Below are 22,504 nucleotides of genomic sequence, written 5' to 3'. Positions count from 1 at the left end.
AATTCCTTTATTAAATCCAAAGACAAAATGGTTGCTCTAAACATGTCTAAAAGCCTAAATAATAAGTAGTTACTAAACCCAAACAGTAACAAACATTCATAAGTGTTTGATCAGAATACTCATGAAAGAATGAGTCCAAGAGATAACCCTCTTCTCCTGGCTTGCTCCAACGTATCAAAAAGGATCTGAAAAATACAGTAGAACCTCAGAGTTACGAACTAATCAGTCAACCACACACCTCATTTGGAACTGGAAGTACGCAATAAGGCAACAGCAGAGACCAAAACAACAACAAAAAAGCAAATACAGTACAGTACTGTGTTAAACCTAAACTACTAAAAATAAAGGGAAAGTTTAAACAAAGATTTTAAAAGTAAACTGTTTCTGTGCTTCCAGAGGGGTAGTCGTGTTAGTCTGTATACAGCAAAAACAACAAAAGTTCTGTAGCACTTTAAAGACTAACAAATTTAATTTCTGTAGGCAAGAGCTTTCGTGGGTTGTAACCCACTTCGTCAGATGTTTCTGTGCTTGTTTCATTTAAATTAAGATGGTTAAAAGCAGCATTTTTCTACTGCATAGTAAAGTTTCAAAGCTGTATTAAGTCAATGTTCAGTTGTAAACTTTTGAAAGATCATCATAACATTTTGTTCAGCATTATGAACATTTCAGAGTTATGAACAACCTCCATTTCTGAAGTGTTTGTAACTCTGAGATTCTACTGTACTCCGAGCAAGCCTGGTTCTTTTGCACAGTGGATGGAAGGATTCCATGCACAGCTACAGATTGGGGACCAATGAACTAGGCAGCAGTTCTGCAGAAAAGGACCTGGGGGTTACAGTGGATAAGAAGCTGGATATGAGTCAGCAGTGTGCCCTGGTTGCCAAGAAGGCTAATAGCATATTGGGCTGCATTAGTAGGAGCATTGCCAACAGATCAAGGGAAGTGATTATTCCCCTCTACTCAGCATTGGAGAGGCCACATTTGCAGTATTGTGTCCAGTTTTGGGACCCCCACTACAAAAAGGATGTGGACAACTTGGAGAGAGTCTAGAGGAGGGCAACAAAAATGATTAGGGGGCTGGAGCGCAACGCTTATGAGGAGAGGCTGAGGGAACTAGGCTTGTTTAGTCTGCAAAAGAGAAGAATGAGGGGGGATTTGATAACAGCCTTTAACTACCTGAAATGGGGGTTCCAGGGAGGATGGAGCTAGGCTGTTTTCAATGGTGGTAGATGACAGAACAAGGAGCAATGGTCTCAAGTTGCAGTGGGGGAGGTCCAGGTTGGATATTAGGAAAAAGTTTTTCATTAGAAGGATGGTGAAGCACTGGAATGGGTTACCTAGGGAGGTAGTGGACTCTCCATCTTTAGAGGTTTTTAAGCTGCAGCTTGACAAAGTCCTGACTGGGATGATTTAGCTGAGGTTAGTCCTGCCTTGAGCAGGGGGTTGGACTAGATGACCTCCTGAGGTCCCTTCCAACTCTAATATTCTATGAAACAAGTGATGTTATATTGAACTTTATAAAAACCAGGTTTTGGCTAGTTTGGAGATGACTTTTTCTCGGCCTTGGCTAAAACAAGATATGACAGTGAGGTTCTTTCTTTCAAATTATCTTAAATTTATGGATCTTTTAAAGCTAGGTGCACCTCCTTAAACAAGCCCATATTTTAAAATAACATTGGTATGTTAGAGGTTACTATACATTTATTACACCAGAAGACAACTTCTCTTTGCCTGTTAGAACCAGTCTGTAATAATTTCTTATAGTTTAGAACCCCCTTTTCCAGAAACTTCCTTTTTATATTAGCCATATTCGAAGCTCAGCATCTTCCCCAAAACTTGTCTTGCTGGCTGTCACTTCCCAACTTTTTAACCTATTATTCTCAAGGGCTTGTTATATTTGCTTGACCACCTACAGTCTACACAAGCTACAAGAAACATATATTTTCTTAGCCACGCTTAACTAACCTTAACATATTTATCTTAAAACCATCCTACAATGGCCTAAAGTGCAGAGTTCAACTTGAGACAGAATAGCCAGTATGTCCTATCAGCACTTCGGCAGGTGCTAATGGCCTTTCTGTTCTCCGTAAGGAGTTTCCTTGCTTTCATGATGAATTCCAGGTAGTACATGAATGGACAGAAAGGCCCCCCATTCCAGCCGTGTGGAAGAAGGAGGCCAGTATCATAGAACCATAGAATATTAGAGTTGGAAGGGACCTCAGGAGGTCATCTAGTCCAACCCCCTGCTCAAAGCAGGACCAACCTCAGCTATATCATCCCAGCCAGGGCTTTGTCAAGCCTCAGCTTAAAAACCTCTAAAGATGGAGATTCCACCACCTACCTAGGTAACCCATTCCAGTGCTTCACCACCCTCCTAGTGAAAAACTTTTTCCTAATGTCCAACCTGGACCTCCCCAACTGCAACTTGAGACCATTGCTCCTTGTTCTGTCATCTGCCACCACCAAGAACAGCCTAGCCCCATCCTCCCTGGAACCCCCATTTCAGGTAGTTAAAGGCTGCTATCAAATCCCCCTCGTTCTTCTCTTTTGCAGACTAAACAAGCCCAGTTTCCTTAGCCTCTCCTCATAAGTCCTGTGCTCCAGCCCCCTAATCATTTTTGTTGCCCTCCGCTGTACTCTCTCCAACTTGTCTACATCCTTTTTGTAGTGGGGGGCCCAAAACTGGACACAATACTCTAAATGCGGCCTTACCAATGCCGAATAGAGGGGAATAATCACTTCCCGCAACCTGCTGGCAATGCTCCTCCTAATGCAGCCCAATATGCTATTAGCCTTCTTGACAACCAGGGCACACTGCTGACTCATATCCAGCTTTTTATCCACTGTTATCCCCAGGTCCTTTTCTGCAGAACTGCTGCCTAGCTCGTCGGTCCCCAGTCTATAGCTGTGCATGGGATTCTTCCTTCCTAAGTGGAGGACTCTGCACTTTTCTTTGTTGAACCTCATTAGATTTCTTTTGGCCCAATCCTCCAGTTTGTTTCAGTCCTTCTGCATCCTATCCCTACCTTCCAGGGTATCTGCGACTCCCCCCAGCTTAGTGTCATCCGCAAACTTGCTGAGGGTGCAATCTACCCCATCTTCCAGATCATTAATGAAGATGTTGAACAAAACCGGCCCCAGGACCGACCCCTGGGGCACTCCGCTTGTGACTGGTTACCAGCTAGGCATGGAGCCCTTGATCACTACTCGTTGAGCCCTATGCTCTAGCCAGTTCTCTATCCATTTTATGGTCCATTCATCCAACCAACCCATACTTCTTTAACTTGCTGATAAGAATACTGTGTGAGACAGTATCAAAAGCTTTGCTAAAGTCAAGGTATATCACATCCACCACCTTCCCTACATCCACAGAGCCAGTCACCTCATCATAGAAAGCAATCAGGTTGGTCAGGCATGACTTTCCCTTGGTGAATCCGTGTTTACTGTTCCTGATCACCTTCCTCTCTTCCAAGTGCCTTAAAATGGATTCCTTAAGGATCTGCTCCATGATTTTTCCAGGGATTGAAGTGAGGCTGACCAGTCTGTAGTTCCCTGGATCTTCTTTCCTCCCTTTTTTGAAGATGGGCACTATATTTGCTTTTTTCCAGTCCTCAAGGACCTCTCCCTGTTGCCACGAGCTTTCAAAGATAATAGCCAATGGCTCTGAAATCACCTCAGCCAACTCCCTCAGCACCCTCGGGTGCATTGCATCCAGCCCCATGGACTTGTGTATGTCCAATCCTTCTAAATAGTCTTGGACCTGTTTCTTCAGCACTGCAGGATGTTCGCCTCCTTCCCATTCTGTGCCACCCAGTGAAGCAGTCTGGGAGCTGATCTTGTCTGTGAAGACAGAGGCAAAAAAGGCATTGAGTATCTCAGCTTTCTCCACATCCTCTGTCACTAGGTTGCCTCCCTCATCCTCTAAGGGGCCCACACTTTCCCTAATCTTCCTCTTGTTGGCAACATACTTGTAGAAACCCTTCTTGTTCCCCTTCACGTCCCTTGCTAGCTGCAACTCCAATTGCGCTTTGGCCTTCCTGATTTCATTCCTGCATGTTCAAGCAGTATTTTTATAATCCTCCCTAGTCATCTGACCAAGCTTCCACTTCTTATAAGCTTCTTTTTTGTGTTTAAGTTCGTCAAAGACTTCTTTGTTAAGCCAAGCTGGACACCTACCATATTTGCTATTCTTTCTGCACATCGGGATGGTTTGCTCCTGCACCCTCAATAAGGTTTCTTTAAAATACAGCCAGCTCTTTTGGATTCCTTTCCCCCGCATATTAACCTCCCAGTTCAGCCAAACCAGTTCAGATTCAATACTTCCGGCACCAGATAGCTTGAGCCTACTGAAGTGCTTGTGCTGGGGAGCCATTTTCCAACATGGGCAAAAGACACTGAGGCCAGACTAGCTGGATGTGTTATGTGGAAATAATAGTTATGTTTATATGCCCTTCTTTCAGTTGTAAATAGGATAAATAAGAAACTCCATCTTGGATTTAGAATCCATTTTGGAATTGGCCTCAGACAGGCAGGATGCTAACACTTGACAGGCTGTCAGCAGGTGAAGTCTGCCCGGTGACAGTGAAAGGCAGGAAACATAAGAATCAGAGCCGTGTGCAAAGCCCGAGCAAAGCGGGAAAATCCCAGCAGTGGATTGGCTAAGATCAGCCCCTGGCAAGTTATTTAAGGACGTGAATGCCAGGGCAAGGGGCTGCCCGTCTGAGTGGTAGCGTGGCTAGGTACAGGTATTTTGCACGGCGATGAAGCAAGGAGGAGAAGCAGACGGGGATAGGACGAGAAGCAGACTTACCTGGAGAGACCCAGTTCCAGCGAAGGAGATCATGATCAGCACTCCCTAGGAGGGAGAGAAAAGAAACTGTAATTACTGTCGCAGATTGAGGGGACCAAAGGGGCTGTGTTCTAAGGTATTGGGCCTGGGGTTCACTCCCCCATCCTGTCTTGACACCAGTGTTTATTCAAGTACTGTTATATCTGTGTTAAGTGGGAATCGTGTTTCTGACACGTCCCAAAATAAAAGCTGTTTGGTTGCACCTTAGTGGGTATCAGTCTCAGTCAATTTACACAGTGACAGATCCAGTAATCAGGTAAAATGAATCAGGGAACATTTTGACTAACAGATGAAGATCCTGGTAGCCTACCAAGATAGAGGCAGATTGGAAGAAGCCAACAGTCGTACACCAGAGCACAGACAGCTGCAGAGTATACTGGCTTGGGCTAAAGAAAGAAGTGAGAGAGGGAGCCAGGGGACAGAGACGGGAAAGATTTGAAAGAGGAAAGCAGTTGGAAGTGAGAACAGGCAGAATAAACTTTGGGCTGATTGTATTTTGGGATGGCACTTCCATTTCCATTGGAGCATTGCCTAAGTGTCTGATATAAGCAGTCAAAATAGGGGGACTACTGAAAAGCATTGTGTATAGAACAGATCCATTCCTCCACCTTAAAAAAAATGAAGGTATCAGAGTGCATTTTCTGTGAACTTGACAAGCCAAGAGTCCAAGACAGGTCTACCTGCAGGGGTGAAAACATAAAGTTGGATTGTCTCACCAGCTTGAAATCCAAACAATTCAGCAACTCTGAGCAGAAACAGCTTCTACACTGTGAACTGAGCTGCAGGTACATCCCACAGTTTATTGACCACCAGGATACTCTGAGGGGTGGAGGTCAAACAACCCTGATAAAATACACAGTAGCCTGCAGAAATGACCACACAGCCGGGGGGGAGGGGAGGGGAGGGGAGAGGAGCACTGTAGGATCATAGATGTGCCCCTCCAAAACAGTGCCATGGGTTTATAGAATCACAGACGTGTAGGACTGGAAGGGAACTTCAGAGGTAATCTAGTCCCATCCCCTCCACTCAAGGTAGAACTAAGTAATATCTAGACCATCCCTAACAGATGTTATCATGGCCTCCTCCCAAGTCTTCTCACCAGTGAGCAAGCCAGTCCCAGGCCAGAGACTAACCCCACCCCCAGCGTCATCCACTGAGCCCCGCCCCCACATCCCACTCTCACAGCCCGAAAGGCGCTGAACCCCTCCAGCCCATACAGTGCTACCCCCTGATCTGCTGAGCCCCGCCTCCCGCGTCCCCTTCTCACAGCCCCGCCCCGTCATCCGCTGAGCCCCGCCTCCCGGGTCCCCTACTCAGATCTTCGTCCCGTCATCCGCTAAGCCCCGCTTCCCACGTCCCCCACTCACAGCCCCGCCCCGTCATCCGCTAAGCCCCGCCTCCCACGTCCCCCACTCACAGCCCCGCCCCGTCATCCGCTAAACCCCGCCTCCCACGTCCCCCACTCAGAGCTTCGCCCCGTCATCCGCTGAGCCCCGCCCCCTGGTTCAGGCTGGACCTACCGCCATCCGCCAGTTCAGCAATTTCCGCCTCTCCTCACTTCCGGTTCTCCTCAGCCGTGCGCGTTGCGTGCGGTTTTCCTTCTCCCACGTGGCTGACCGACCGTGTCCCGAGTCCTGCTGTTGGCCGCGGCCGTGACTGACTCTGTCTAATCCTTACCCGGCCCGCCGCGCGCCATGCTGGTGCTGTTCGAGACCGCGGCCGGCTACGCCGTTTTCAAGGTGAGGCGGGGACCGGGGTAGGCCGCGCGCCGCCGCCTGGTCTCGCCGTTCCCCGGGCGGAGCGGGGCGGGCTCGCGCACGGGCATGGGGCGGCCGCGGCCCCCTCTGCAGCGGGAAGCAATAGTAGAGGTGCCGCCCGGTTGCCGGCCAGCGGAAAAGGGGTGTTCTCCGTGCCCGGGTAGCGGGTCCAGCCCACGTGGCTGCGGCGAGAGCCCCCCGTCCTGGTCGGGCCCGCAGGCGTCTGGGTCATAAACTGGGTCCGGCGCCCCGAACCTAGCTCAGATGCCGAGCGGGGCAGCGAGGTCTGTGAGAGGAGTTGGTCTGGCTCTAGTGCGGATAGTTTCATCTCTCTGGCTTGCCCCAGGTATGTTGTGCAGACGGCTGGGCTCGGGGCTGGGGAGCAGGTGAGCACACAGGAAAGGGAGGGAGGGAGGATTTACGCCCGCTATCTGCCCCAACGAAATCTGGTTGTCAATATCGTGTGGCTCCTTGGAGAGTAGGGTTTGCCGTATTGGATCCCACTAGTTCATCTAAGGTCAGACACGTGTCTGTGGCAGTGGCCATTGCTGGAGGCTGCTGGTGGGGTTAAAAAAAACGGACATAGGCAATCATGCAGTGTGGTGCAAGGATAAATTCCTTCCTAGCCCTGCAGAGGTCAATTTCTATCCTGAAATATGAGGTTTGATTTATTCTATTTGACTAAGTGTAATTGTAAATGTCACTGGCCATAGTTACAGCATTTCATTGTGATCTCTTGTAGTATCAAAGATTGACTTCGTGTTCACGAAGAGCAAGCTAGTCTTGTAGTTATTAATTTTAACCACCAGTTTTGGAACAAAATAAAAGCTTTCAGAATTCTGCCACAGTGATAACTATTATCAAAAATTGTGTTGTGTACTGCTAACTAGTCCATTATTTCTCTCTAAAAATGCTCACATTGCATCTGTTTGTGAGACTTTTCACATTTGACGTATTATATTTTGCCTGTAGTTCCTAAATGAAAGAACTGAGACAAACTTAACAATGTTATTAATATATTTTAAATATTGCATTTGCAAAGTATGTTGAATTTAAGTTTGTCTGCTATTGTTTATGTAAAAGGCTTGATTTGAGTGGTGTACGTGTGTATTTAGATGGTTGCTAAAATTGGGAGAATTCATCCCTTATACTTGAAAAGCAAAGATTCAGTTCCCACATCTTTCGCTGAACACACACAAACCAATCTTTACGTAGGCATAGATAGGTTGATGTCCTCTGCTGCTGAACTGTTTAATTATTTTGATATTTGTATTGTGGCAGTGTGCAGGGGCCCAGGTCAACGCAGTGCTAGTCTAAAGTGGAACTTCTTAGCTGATTTTACCTGTTTCCTCTACGTAGCTGGTGCTTCCTTCTCTAGATATTCCTTATTGTGCCATTGCTGCTAGAACCTGTAAGATTATATAGAAATCCCAAACTCCACAGGTCCAGGGCTTTGTTTAAATCAGAGGTTTTCAACCTGTGATCAATGGACCCCTGGAGATCTGTAGACTAGGTCTAAGGGGTCAATGAAAAATGACTATGAAAATACAGTTTCAGATCCTAGAAAAGGCATTCATTCTGTTTTTCTGATCAATCAAAAATATGTGAATACTCCCACCAAGGTCCCAGTGTTGACACCGGTGCACTGTCAGCCTGGGGGGCTCCAACTTTGAGCCTGGTGCAGGGCTGACAGCCAACAGGTGATGTAAGTAGTGGAATGTCTGTGTGGACATTGTGTCGCCCTTACTTCATCAACTTAAGTGCTATGTCTTTTGTAGAGGTGGAGTTATTAGGTTGTTGTAGTGGGCGATTTACATTGGTGGCAGCAACACTTAGCGTTAGGTCAATGTAAGGCTTATGTCTAGCTAACTCTATAGTGTAGACCAAGCCTAAGGACACTGCAGATTAAGTGAATGCACAGATATTATGGAGTGTAATAACTGTGATCTCATCGTTAAGGGGGTAGAAGTGGATTTTCTTTTTAGACAGAAAGCTGAAATATCAGTCTTAGCCACGTGTAATGTCTTTAAAATTCACTCTTAAGGCCGTGTTGGTACGGATACATTGTGGCTGCGAAGGGAGTGAACCCTGTGTTTAGAAGTGGCCAATTTCTTCCTCAAGTGAACTGAGGCTCTTTATGAAAGCGACTTGTTTTGGATTTTCCCATTGGTGATAGTGTCCCTGACCTGCTGGTGTGTTCACAAAGCATGAGACATGCTGGTGAGCCTGGTTTTTGAAAAGAGAGATGTAATGCAGATGTCCAGAGAGGGCCTGCCTTTATTTGGGGTGTAAATCAATACAGTAACTATGCATTCCTGCTGAAAATAAAATGCTGTTAACATGGTCAAATATGGTGGGGTCAGAATCGGAGAGAAAATGATATAGTGGTCACAGATGGACAGGAAGGCTAAGGGCTAGCCCATTGACTCAAATAACATCAGCTTTCAGACAGGATACACCATAAAAAGCGATGACTAGGTTTCTACACTGAACAGTGATCCCAAACATCTTTAAAAACGGATTTAATTCAGTTTTTTATCCGCAGATCCTGGATGAGAAGAAGCTTCAGGAAGTTGACAGTTTATGGAGAGAATTTGAAACTCCTGAAAAAGCAAATAAAATGTAAGCAGTTTCATGAGGGGGTGTCAACCTGGCTTTGTAAGATAACTGCATGTTCAGTTGTGCACATCTGAGATTAAGGAGCAAGGCCTTGCTTTGTTTTTATTTCAGTATACTTCACCGTTTTAAATATTAGAAGAATGTTTTGACCCAAGAATAAGGGGAAATCCAGTGAAATTAAAAAATGAGAACTGATAAAAGGAAATACTTTTTCCCCACAGTGTAATTAAACTGTGAAACTTATTGTCACATGAAGTCATTGAAGCCAAAAACAAGATGTTCTAAGAGGGATTGGACATTTATATGGATATAAAAAGTATCCAGAGTTTGAGAACTTTTGGAAGGTGTATTAAATTCAGTGCTTCAGGGGTTAAGCCAGTTTCGGACCAGGCTGAAATCTAATCTGGGTGGGTGTGGCTGTGGGAGAGAATCCTACTGCAGGGTTCTTACACCTTCCTCTGAAATGTCTGGTACTGACCACTGTCAGACAGGATACTGGCCTAAATGAACTTTGGTCTGATCCAGTTATACTGTTCCTGTGTTCCTAAAAAGACACTGGTCTCACTCAGCCTTGCAGCATAAACCTTGAGCTGCTTTTGGAGATGAGTGTAGTGCAATTTAGCAAGTTAAGAGAGGGTAGCTTTATCTGAGACCTTGCTTCTGTTACAGATAATACAGCTTTTTCTGACACAGATTAATCAGAACTGGACTAAAGTCAAAAATCTAGGCCTGGAAATTGTTCTGGGTTGCAATGGCTTCTTAAGTGCATCTTTATAGATAAGAGGGGAAGATTACACAAGGAGGAGGAAGTTGGTCTTGGGGAGGGGTCACAGCTGATGTAGCTGGGAACTGTCCATAAGCTTCTTGGACCTGCTAAATTGATGGACAATAGAAAGTCCTTCCAGTATACACATGGATCTCTGTGGGTGGTCTCATCCCCCTTCCCCAGTGCCAGTGCTTGAGAGCCTGTGATCCGTGTTTAGCATGCCTGTTCTCCACTCCTTACTGTTCAGTCTCAAAAGTATTCTTGGTGCATGCTCCCAGCTGTTCTCAGCCTCTCACTCAGAAGGGCAGAGCTTCCCCAGATGCTCGTTTACATGGAGGGGCAGGGAGGAGTTGGACACCCCAGATCATGGTGCACACATGGAGGGGGAAATGTGGGGCCAACTTGTGTTCTTGCCCCATATTCCTCTCCAATTGCTCTGCCACCCATCCCCATTTATTCCCTCCCCTTCCTTCAGTCCCAGGCCCCTCACTCCCATATATCCTCTCCAAATGAACATTTGCATGTGTAATTTATTTCTTTTCAAATAGTTTGAGTCCCTTCTGAATTTTCTGCTATACTGTTTCCCCCCAAATAAAAAAAACCCCAAACAGCCCAGATTGTAGCAATGTGCCTGCTTCCCCCCCAGTTTTCATCAGGGCCAAATTAAAATGTACGGTGCCAGGGTTTAGCTCAGGTTTGATGGCCATAACATGTTCCCTTGAGCCATACAGTTCTTGCGTCATGGCTACCTAGCAAACCTCTTGGGCATTGTTTGCACATCTGCAGTGTAATCCATTTGGCTTGTGAGTGTTAAAAATGTGCCTCTCTATAGAGCCAAACTTTTTCAAATTCTAATTTCAATTTTGTTTCCCTAAGGGTGCCATGCAAAAAGAAAACGGGGAGGAAAAGACAGAAACTGTTAACTTTAAGAAATTTTGTTTTGGGGGACTGTATCTCAGGAATCCCTTGGTCAAATGACCCCAAATTTGGATGTGTCTATCTTGTGCCTCCATGAAAGTGATTTAAAGGAAATCCAAGTAACTGTATTTTGGAGCTCTTAGGAGATTCAATCTGGAAACAGAAAGGAGTATGTATCTTAACTGTAGTAGAGCTGGTACTCTGCTACAGTAGAGGCAGTATATTCCTTGCTTTCACTAAGTAATCAAAGGAGCAGTGTTGAAATTTGAATGGTTCGTGTCTGTTTAAATGTGAACTGCAAAACAAAAAGATGGCCTCAAGTATTTTTCAATTTTTGCTTGTATCTTTTCATTAAAAATATTAGATCCTGATTTCTTTCTTCCTTGGAGCGCTCTAGCAAGGTCGTGGGGGACCTGGGTGATGAAATAACAGCAGTATGAAAGCTGATCTTCCGATCTAAGACTCGGCATTCCTGTCCCTTCATTTGGAGGCTGGGAGATCTGAAAATCAGACTTTAGCCTCCTGTGATGTTAGAGGGAAGTAGAGACTTCATATTTATGATGGGAAGTTAAGACGGATGCCATGCATCATAAAGGAAGAGGGAAGGACGAGGCTACTCTGTTGTAAACTTGAATATAAAAATAAAATTTCTCTCCTCTAGAGTGAAGTTGAAACACTTTCAAAAGTTTCAGGACACAACAGAAGCACTTGCTGGTAAGTAAAGATGAGAAAGTTAACTCTGAACTTTACAGCTGGGTTATTTTCAAAAAGAGAGCATAATATTTGTTTTGTGGGGCAGCTACCATGCCTTTGGACACTAGATAAAAAAAATATTGAAATTGAGTTATTTGCTGCTGTGTTTACTGCCAGGAGAGTGCACAAATCAGTGGTAAATAGAAACCCTTAACACCTTTATGCTGTGTTTGTTCCCCTGTACCCTGTTGTCAATGATGCATTCTTGTTGGAACTGAATTCTAATGATTTGATTCAACGTTTCGTCACTACCACTGAGACAACAGATAAAATGCCAATAATAAACACATTAGAGCTGTTTGCTGCACTTTGTGGAGATGTATTATGGATATGTTTCTGTATTAGATAAAAGCCTACTTTTCGAAGGTCAAATAATTCAGGAATTTATGTAAGCATATGCAAAACCTGCCACTTGAGTGATTCTTAGGAATTAAGCACAAAAACTGGCTCTGAATAATTAGAACTGAAGTGATGGAAGAACATAGGCTAATAGTTATTTATGAATGGCCTGACTGTTGTTCTTGAATGGGGTGTTTTTCTGTGTCCATAACAGCAGTAAAATCAGTAGCTAAATGTCAAATGTAGCATTTTGGCCAAACAAGTCTCACTATATTGAAGTAGTTGAGATCACAAGTATAAAAAATAAAACAAGGAAAAGAGACCATCTTTACACATGGGATGCAATGCAATCATAAGTGAGATTGAAGTTACTGTTTTTTCTGATCTATGTTTGTGCATGTTATCTAGACTGAGTGTGGCATTATGATAGCTCTGGGTGCCAGGATCTCCTGGGTTCTAACGGTTACTTTGATACAGATGCTCTGTGACTTGGACAAATCACCCAATATCTCTGCCTCCATTAAATAATCGGTGAAGGGGGAGGGAGGGATACTTAACCTACATAGCTCACATGGTTATTGCTAGGATGGGTTTGTAAATTGCTTTGAAGATAAGTGATAAATACGTAGCTAAGCATTATTTAAATATCAAATAGTTTAAGAACTACATGTCCACTTTAAGGTTACATAGCTAATGTCCCAAATAGCAAGGGTGAGAAGGCATTTATTATAGCAGTTAAATTTTATTCTTCTCTTTGTTTCAGGTTTTTTGAAATAATGGGTCACGGGGTTCTGCTTCACATGCTGGGTTAGAGATGTTGCATCAATCAAGAAGGTCACTGGAGCATGGAATTGACTTGTCAATGGCGTTGCATAAATGCCCTCTTAAAATATGTCATGTGGGTTTGTGAAGCTTTTACAGATATTTTATACTTCAAAATAAAGATTGTTTTTAAACTCTTCCAATCCACACAACATATTTTAAAAAGGTCTGTATCTGACTTCTCCCATCCCCCCCAAATTGGCTTCCTGCTTCAGTGGGCTTTCATGGATGTTGCAACGTTATCAGCAAGAGTATATATTGAGGTATTGCCTGAGATGTGAACTGGTGATGTTTGACTTCAGGGGGCCTGAAAAGGGATTGGAGTCACTCAATTATATGCTAAATGCTCTTCTTAGAGTTGCTTCTAGGAATGTTTAGTGCATTTCTAAAGTTGATGGACTGTTGTCTTTAACAGAGGTGTGAATAAGTGTATAGTATTATGTATCAAGTTGGACATGGTATTTTTAGTACCTGTTACATTTTAGAAAGTTGTTTGTTTATTTTGCTGCATCTTTGTTCTCTTCTTCCCCCTACAGCATCCACAGCTTTAGTAGAGGGCAAGCTCAGCAAGAACTTGAAGAAAATTCTTAAGAAGATAGTGGCAAAAGATGCCCATGAACAGCTGGCCATAGCAGATGCCAAACTTGGAGGTGTCATAAAGGTGAAAACTGACTCTGCTTTTCTAACTTTGTTTTATGCCACTGAGATATTATGAGAAAGGGCCCATGTATTTCCTTATTCTGTAGCAGTGGATTGTGCAGCAGATAGAGTTTTCATTAGAAAAAAGATTCTAGTTCTTAGAGTTGGAAAGAGAAACTGAATGTAAGCGGATAGGATGTTGTCATCTGCTCTGCAAATGAACATCCTGATACTGCACTCAGGTGTGCACACTTCCTGTTGTCTCAATGGGGTATCATCTGTGAAATCAGATTGACAGCATAAATGTCAATATTAACTATTACCCTACTGATATGATTATAGTAACAGAAACATCCAGTTGATGTGTTTATTCACTATTGGTTGCTTTGGCAAGAGAGGCAGCTGCATATTCTAAGGGTGCTGGAAGTTCACATTCCCCTCAATTTCAAATATGTGCATGTATTCTCCAGCGCTTGTCTGAAAGGGGGAAGTGTAGATGAGATGCATTACCTTTATATTCTAAAATCCTCACTTGTCTCTGAGGTATCAAACCCCCAAACTATCTCACCTATCTTCCTCAATACAATAGCCAGCTACCAGATCCTCCGCTTCCTACTGTCACCTGTTTGATGGCTGTAAGGCGTCAAACCGTTCCTCTTGGTCTGTCAGGGAGAGGCCATGCCCCCTCACTACTGCGCTTCTGTGGTTGTAGACACTAAAATGGGGAATTAGCATTTGGGCTGAAGTCCTGGCCCCTTCCGCAGGTTACAGGCATCTATTCAGTCTATAGCCCCAAGCTGTCAGGCCAGGCGGGGCAGGTAAGCAGTCTCTAGCCCTAGGCAGGGCACGCCAGCAGTCTATTGCCAGGCCCTTAGACAGAGCGGGGCACACAAGCAAGCAATCGATAGGCCTCCGAGGCGTTACAGGCTGGGATGAGGCACCCCAGAGTAGTGTGGGAAGCGGAGAGGGGAACACAGCCACCCAACTCCAATGCATCCCAACCCGGGTCCCTATCAGTGGCAGAGGGCTCTGTCACTGGGTCAGTGGGGCTGCAGCCGCAACTTGTTGACGCAGCTGTAGGACACCACACAACTAATCGTCCAGCTCCCCTGGGCTATTTCCTTCCCCCATTCCCTGGAGTACCTATGCCTCAGCAGTGCCTTCAGTCTCCTCTGGGTAGATAGCCAGGGGTAGTGTCCACAGGCCCTCAGTGTCGGAGACAGGCAGCAGCTCCTCTAAGCCGTTCCCAGCAGGCAGCAGCTTCTCCAGGTTGCAGGCTGCTGCTGGCTCCTCCAGGTCGCAGGCAGTGGGCAGTTCCTCAGTGGGGCAATAGTCCAGCTTGGACGGCAGCACCGGTGGAGAGACGTCCTTTCCCCATTTCATTCCCCTCTGGCAGCTCCCTTGTGAGTTAGCTGGCTCAACTTTTATACTTCCTGTCCCATCCCTCTGCTTTTGATGGGGCAGGCAGGGTTATTTGGCTCTGCCTACCAGGACTCAGGCTGTCCCCCTCTGTCTCCAAGGGAGACCATGCCCCCTCACTACAATGGCAAAATTGTGGGTTGTCGATAGAAAAATCTGCAGAAAATTAATGTGCCGTGTACAACTAATCAATTGCAAAATCCTGGTCTTGCCCCAGAACTTAGGGTCAGTCTTGTTGCTCCTAGAATCAGAATGTTAAAGTGAAAAACATGTCTGATTATTACAGTGCTGGAAATGCTGATGTTAATTACCAGTGAAGGTTGTCACTGCCTCTGACTTCAAAAAATCTTTGCTGAGCGTAAATGGGTAACTAGTAGAAGGACAACAACTATAAATACATGGTGTTATTGAAAGAGAATTTGAAAGAGGATTTAATTAACTTGGTTAAAACCTAATTTCATCTTCATTTTATAGGACAAGCTGAATTTAAGTTGTATTCATAGTCCAATGGTTACTGAACTTATGAGAGGAATTCGTTCTCAAATCGAGGGGCTTATCACTGGCCTTCCATCACGGGAAATGGCAGCTATGTGTTTAGGATTGGCACATAGGTGAGTTGCCATTGATGCTGTACTTCCAGCTTTAGTCAATTCCTGCATCCTTGAATACCCAAAACTCGCTTTAATATTGGTGGGAAATGAATACAGGATTAGGTCCGAAGTCTATGCGCATGAATTTGTGTGAAGTCTTGCTCTAGAAGCAAGCACTTGCCAGGTTCACTGAGTTCTGCACCACAGATTCCAGTCAGACCTCTCGATATTTGCTGTAGCTTTGACCTGAGTTGAGTAGTTTTTTTCTTGTATATTATGTAGCTGAATAATATTTTCTTTAAAATGCAATCCTTGGCAATATGACATAATTAATTTTACACTAATTCATTACCACTGAGGCATCTGATACTTTAGTGCTTAATACAAATATTGGACTCAGTGTTTCATGGAGATATGTAATTTGTATCTCCATGACTGTACGTACCCCAGTGGTACATAACATAAACATCAAAGGTGGTGTTCTTCCCTGTAGATTTAAACAGAGCAGTAGCTCTGCACACAGAGGCATGACAAATACGCAATTAGGTGCCAGAAACTCGAGTGTCAATCGAGATTCTGATGTGAACTCAGTGTGACCTCGGGCAAGTTGCTGAACCTTTCTAGTTTACTCTTCTAAAATGGAGATCATTATCTTCCTTGCTGGTGTAATTGAGAGGATTAATGTTTGTACAGCTTTTTAAAGATATAAATCCCTACCTACATGCAGAGTTTTATTTTTGCATAATCCAAATGTGTGATGCAAAATCCTAGAATGTATTTTAAAAGCGTAGATGTTGGGCTTCTCCTAAAATGTAGTTGGGGGGGCATTTATCTATTAGTTCTTTACAGTCCTACTTCTGAGTTTGACTACTTTATAGATCCATGTTTCCCATGGATCAATTGTAACCATTGCAAAACTGGAAAAACTTGCTTTGTTTCTGTGAAGAAATTTGCAAAAAGTAATGAACAGCAGATTTCCTGCCACTGTGTGCATGCAGCTTCTGCTGTGGGACAGACAGCTTTCTTTTCCTTTCTGGTGCCTTGGTTCTGATCTTCCTACTAGCTACTGTTTGATCTGCAGCTGTTATGGAAATAGTGCTTCTCCAAACTTCCCATTATGTCCAGCAGAGGCCAGTCTTTGACATTAAACAAGAGTGAATGAGCCCACAGCAGGACTCATTCATGCAAAATAAAACAGGTGGAGAATGTATGGTCTTTGCAATGGAATACCAGGGGTGCTAAAGGGTACAGCTAATAACTATATCTTTGTTTGCAGCCTCTCCCGATACAAGCTGAAATTCAGCCCAGACAAAGTAGATACAATGATTGTCCAAGCAATCTGTGAGTATATTCAGAATTTATCTCTCTAAGTATTCTGCTGATGCCAGCTAACTTTCATTATCACAATTTTGAAATGTGCCCTTTTCAAGATTTCTGCTAGTGTTTTAGTATAACTGGGCACCTTGAATCAACTCAACAGAAGTTCTAAAAACTATTGCTTATGAACGGTGCTACAGTAATTTAAACATGAAATAGTCAGAGAGGGTGGTATTAAAAGGTGAAGTCCTTTAGTTATCCAGAAAACAGTTACAGCGCACACAGTGGCAGTTCAAGCTTCCCATTGCTTCAATTCCCAATGTGCATCACCCTGGCTAGTGAAGAGAAGTTAGTTGTTCCCTGAAGAATTTGGTCCTTGGCACCTTGACTGAAGGTGCTATTTGTGGTGGTAGCTTGTGTGAAGTGAACTGAGACTACAACACAGGAACAGTTTAAATATTCTTGAAAATAATTATAAGACAAGGGGTAGTGCCATGTTCTGTATCCTGGCTTTTCTTAAGGGGAACAGACCAAAATTTATTTGGCAAATGGAAAATTGAATATCCAGACCATCCTTACTTTTCCTTGAACAATGCATGCTATAATGGAGTTGCTCACTATCAGGCAGTGGTGAGTGGAACAGTTCAGTGCTGCAAATCCCATGCTCTGTTTTTGATGGAATCTTGTCAAGCTGAAAATAATGACTGAATTCAAAATTTCATCACTACTACTGAGATAACAGATGGGAATGATAGTATTGCATTACAAGAAAATGCTGTAGCTTTGGGACTTTGTAATAGTATGTGCAGTGGGAGTTCTACCCTGCTGTAATAGAAATTAAGCTTATAGCTCACATCTTTAGCACTGAATGGAGAAGACAGCCTACTGCATTAGTTCTATATTTATATTTTGAACATGTTAAAGAGTTTTACAGCTGAAAAAAAGGCTCTGGGCTGAAACTAAGAATCTTCAGTTTCTTTCATTATTAAAATTTTGGGGGGAGTTGTGTGGTCTCTTCACACTTAACTCAAACACAAATTGTAACTTATACTTCATATGGAGGAGGGTGTATTTAGTTTACTATGATGTGTAGTAACTTTAACATACTGTGTCACCTCCACACTGTTTGTATCTACCTTTGTTTGTACAGTGCCTCACATAACAGGATCCCAATCCTGATCTGGGGCTCAGGTACTACAGTAATTTAAATATCAAATAATCGAACAGTGGCTTTTGACATCTACGTCCTTTTTAAAGAAAAAAACTGGTTAGAGGACTAAGTTTTACACCTGAGACACAATCTCATCAGAAAGTCACACATCTGCCATCTGGAATGGATGACTCGGAGCTCCTAGATAGCCAAGTTGCTGCCCTTTGTTTCTCTGTCACCACCACTGTTGGGAGAAACTATTCACATGCAATATATTCAGCATATGGCATGTGAAAGAGGCCCATCATTTGAGTGGCGAGTCCCTGTGACAAAACTTCAGGCCTTACCATCATGTTAACTAATGGCTCTTTTTTTTATTGTTGTTTGTAGATGATTATGAAAACATAACAGTTCGGCATAATGAAGAGTTTGACAAAATGAACAAAACAAAACAATTCAAAATTGAAACTCATCCTTGTGCCTGTCATTGTACCCATATGGGATCATTCACTACCTGAACATTGCAAAACCTAGGCACATTGGGATGAGTTAAGAATAGAATGTTAGCCATAACTCTAAATACTCTGTCTGTTGGATGTTTAAATTGAACCTTTTCTGATTGTAGCTACGTATGGGAAACACATTAGCACCAGTTAAACTTTCAGAAAGGCTATTCTAAAGTGGCTTTGGACAGAAGATCCATAGCATGCATGTTGCCCAGAAAAATTAACAGTGAAATTATTGAGTGAGGAAAGGTTTGATGGATTTTCATCAAACTGTGCATTATTAAGAGGTAACTTTCAATCTCTGAGGCTTGTTTTTGTGGAAGATAAAACCGCTTCCTTTGAGAATGCTGGGTTGTATAGGCATCCTTAATTCTGGGATGTCCTAACTTTTGACGGTTTGACTATGTGACTTTAATGTTCTTTTAACATAGTGTGTAATTTGACCTATTTTGTTTGCAAAGTACGTTTCTTCACTGAAACAAATCCTTCAATGATTTTAAAATACAATAATGATGACCAACCTTGTCACAGTACATTGGTGTTTGTATTCATGCAAGAGAAACATTGTGGGAAAAATACCTTGATATTTCCCTTTTGGAGTGTTCATTATACGAGACTTTAAAATGACGCCCTTTAGACTTACACTTTTTTTTTAACATGTCTGTCCTATCTGCAGCCCTTCTTGATGACCTGGACAAAGAGCTGAATAACTATATCATGCGCTGTAGGGAATGGTATGGCTGGCACTTCCCTGAACTTGGCAAAATAGTCGCAGATAATCTAACATACTGTAAATGTGTGCGGAAAGTTGGTGAGTAACAATTTTGAGTATGTATGTGAGATTGTTGATTATTAGTATGAACCGCAACTTAATAGAGCCTTGTGGACCAGATTTCCTGCTGTTCACTAATGTGCATGCAGGCCATTTCACCTGTTCATGATCGTATATCATTCCAGTGACAACTCCAGGAAATGCTTCTGTGGGAAATTGATGTTAGGAAAGTAATATAATTTGGCAATAGTTTGTTATAATGTAGCAGTTGGAAAGAAGGAGACTGAAGGACTGGCTAGCTCCCCACAGATCACCAGAAAGTGCTCTGCGGAGCACCATTAGTTCACAGACCAGAGTTTGGGAATTACTGCTTAAAACTGATATATAGAGAAAAACACTTAGCTGGTGGTTTGTTTGTGTTCCTGAGACCGCAGCTGGTTTGTATTTATGCCTTGGAACAAAAGTAACAGTGGCTTTAATCTTGTGATCATCTGCGTGTCAACTCCTATGCATGGTTTTTGTATTCATTTGTACAGTGATTTGGTAGTTTTTCAGAGAGGAATGTGTGGCTTTAAGGGAGTTTCCTTCCTGTGACGGGCTACTGGAGAGTAGTAGAAGGATGCTAAGTTAGCCCAAGACTGATGAAAGCCCTGTTCCCCTTGCAGCTGCCCAACCTTTCCTTCAAGCTGATCAGGGCCAGCTGAGACCAAGGTCAGCTGAAACCAATTAGGGTCAGCAGCAGTCAGGATCAGCTGAGACCAATTAAGGGCTGCCTGGGAGCAGATAAAAGCTCCCTGCCAGTCAGGCAGGGGTCTCCTGGAATCTGGAGAGTTTGGAGTTTTGGGAGAGTTTGAAGAGTGTGGAGAACGGGGGGCAGGAGAACTGCGAGCGGCAGGAGCCAGAGAAGCACAGGGGGTTTGGCCATTGGAGTGGACACTTAGCCCTGACAGAAACCAGGGTAGGGAAGCAGCCCAGAGGGAAGATTGTCATAGTGCATTATAGCAGCAGCCAGCCACTGCTGTCAGCCAGGGTCTCTGAGCTGGTGTCGGAAGAAGAGGGCGGGCTCGGACAACCCCTACCCCACCACAGAATCTAAGGTCCCGAGGGCACTGCTCGGCCGGTGAAGGCCCGAAGGGAGACGGGGCAGAAGTGAGATGGTTGCCATTTTAGGACTGGTGGGAGGCCCAGGCGGCCATTTTGTGCCCACCGCACCAAAAGAAGCGCTCGGCCCATGGAAGCACGAAGGCCACCTTACCACACTTCCTATAGCATATTAGTAGAGCCCTGCAAATCTGTGGATATCCTCTTTACATCTGTGGATAGCTGCATCTGCAGTTCTTTGTTTACCATATTTGCGGATCAGATGCTGATAATATTTTTTATCTGTGCAGGGGTATGGAGCAGCGGTTCTCAGCTCGGGGGAAAGAGAGGAACGGGTGGTTTCAAGGGGTCCATCCACAGGGCTAAAGCTCTAATCCCCGGTGCATCCTCTTCTCCTCTGCCCCCAGCAGAGCTTGGGGCTTCTGCTCTGTGGGGCTGCGAACCCCCTGAAACTGGCTTGTGGCCCCCCCAGGAGGCCACAGATGCTGGGTTGAGAACCACTGCTCTAGAGGGTGCGGATGCAAATCCATATAAAAGGTAGAGTGCAGATCATGGGTTGTATACAATTTAATTACCTCAGATACGGATCCAAATTTTGTATCTGTGCAGTATTAGGGAGGAATAAATTAGAGCTTGCTAGTGGTAAATGGCTGACTTAGCTGTCTTCCTGGAATTCTCCCTTCTAATGTTAGCACTGCTTTAAAATGTTTCAATTTCTTAGGAAATCTTGAGTCCTGGCACAAATTTGTTTATGTAATTGCATTCCCTAATTATCTTATTTTTTTGCCAAAAAATAATTCAACCTTGAGGAATCTATCTGTTAAGGAATATTAAGCTACAAAATAAGGGATTTTATTTATCAAATTGTATTTAGAATGGGCACTTAAAATCATTTCCAAATTGAATTAGATTTAAAGATCTATATGCTGATTTATATATTTGGAATTTAGAAAAGGAAATTCAGAAATGTAGGAATGGAAGGGACCTGGATAGGTCATTTAGTCCAGTCCGCAGCACTGAGGCAGGACTGAGTATTAACTAGACAGTCCCTGACAGGTGTTTGTCTAACCTGTTCTTAAAAACTTCCAATGATGAGATTCCACGACCTCCCTAGATAATTTGTTCCAATGCTTAACCTTTACAATGAGGAAGTTTTCCTGGTATCTAAATTAAATATTCCTTGCTGCAATTTCAGCCTGTTACTTCTTGTCCTGTCCTCAGCATTTGAGAACAATTTATCACTCTCTTCTTTATAACAACCTTTTACATACTTGAAGACTGTTATCATGTCCTCTCTCAGTCTTCTCCAGACTAAACAAACCTAATCTTTCCTTGTAGGTCATGTTTTGTTCAATCATTTTTATTGCTCTCCTCTGGGCTTTCTCCAGTTTGTCCACATCTTTCCTGAAGTGTGATGCCCAGAACTGGAACAGTACTCCGGTTGAGGTCTGAGTACAGTGGAAGAATTACTTCTCATGACTTGCTTACAACACTCTGCTAATATATCCCAGAATGATGTTTGGTTTTTTTGCGACAGTATTACATGGTTGACTCATATTTTTTTTTGTGATCCACTATAAGCCCCTAGATCTTTTTGCAGTATTCCTTCCTCGGCAGTCATTTCCCATTTTGTATTTCTGCAATTGATTATTCCTTCCTAATGGATAGGAATGGGTTTCCATGTTGATTAACTTGACTCTTACTCTTCATACTCCCTCTGTTTTTGATTTACTTGATCTTCTTTTCTCTCCACCTTCGATATTGTCCTGCAGGAGACAGAAAAAACTTTTCTACCTCTGATCTCTCAGAAGTCCTGCCAGAGGAGATTGAGGAGGATGTGAAGGCTGCTGCAGAGATCTCCATGGGGACAGAAGTATCAGAAGAAGACATAAACAATATACTGCATCTCTGTGACCAGGTACGTATGCATTTAGAGCTTTAATTTAAGATGTGTAGCAATGTAAGCTGCTTCTTCTGTTTTCCTAGGGAGCAGTTTTTCTATGGCTACTCCAGCACACTTTCTCAGTGGCAATGATGATTCCTATATTGTTGCTCTCCTGATGTACAAACATGAGGGTGCACAGTCACTACCTCATCTGATGCCATCTTGAATTGCTGACATGGAAAGGAGCCAGAGGTTATTGGATGTCATTGTGAGAGGAAGGCTAACAAATACCTATTTATTAA

The 22,504-nt window shown here is 43.6% G+C and overlaps 1 protein-coding gene and 2 non-coding genes across 3 annotated transcripts in view; all 3 read left to right on the top strand.

The window, feature by feature from the left end:
- The first annotated feature begins 6,426 nt into the window (after positions 1–6,426).
- NOP58 (NOP58 ribonucleoprotein) overlaps positions 6,427–22,504 on the top strand; it is a 32,575-nt gene continuing 16,497 nt past the window's right edge. The window contains exons 1-8 of the mRNA XM_067548889.1: positions 6,427–6,588; positions 9,152–9,228; positions 11,571–11,623; positions 13,360–13,484; positions 15,356–15,492; positions 16,748–16,812; positions 19,121–19,255; positions 22,090–22,235. Of these exons, the coding sequence (XP_067404990.1) occupies positions 6,544–6,588; positions 9,152–9,228; positions 11,571–11,623; positions 13,360–13,484; positions 15,356–15,492; positions 16,748–16,812; positions 19,121–19,255; positions 22,090–22,235 (783 nt within the window). The 5' untranslated portion in view covers positions 6,427–6,543. The remainder of the gene's footprint in view (positions 6,589–9,151; positions 9,229–11,570; positions 11,624–13,359; positions 13,485–15,355; positions 15,493–16,747; positions 16,813–19,120; positions 19,256–22,089; positions 22,236–22,504) is intronic.
- Positions 11,844–11,932, top strand: LOC137154266 (small nucleolar RNA SNORD70). The gene has a single exon (XR_010920186.1). It is a non-coding gene; the product is annotated as a small nucleolar RNA SNORD70 (small nucleolar RNA).
- Positions 22,341–22,425, top strand: LOC137154271 (small nucleolar RNA SNORD11B). Its single transcript, XR_010920190.1, has one exon. It is a non-coding gene; the product is annotated as a small nucleolar RNA SNORD11B (small nucleolar RNA).

This window comes from Emydura macquarii, unplaced genomic scaffold (assembly GCF_026122565.2).
Source record: "Emydura macquarii macquarii isolate MOO-44397 ecotype Brisbane River unplaced genomic scaffold, CSIRO-AGI_Emac_v2 contig_1253, whole genome shotgun sequence".
Lineage (NCBI taxonomy): Eukaryota > Metazoa > Chordata > Testudines > Chelidae > Emydura > Emydura macquarii.
The sequence above is the reverse complement of the archived record's forward strand: the minus strand, read 5'-3'. Positions and strand labels throughout refer to the sequence as shown.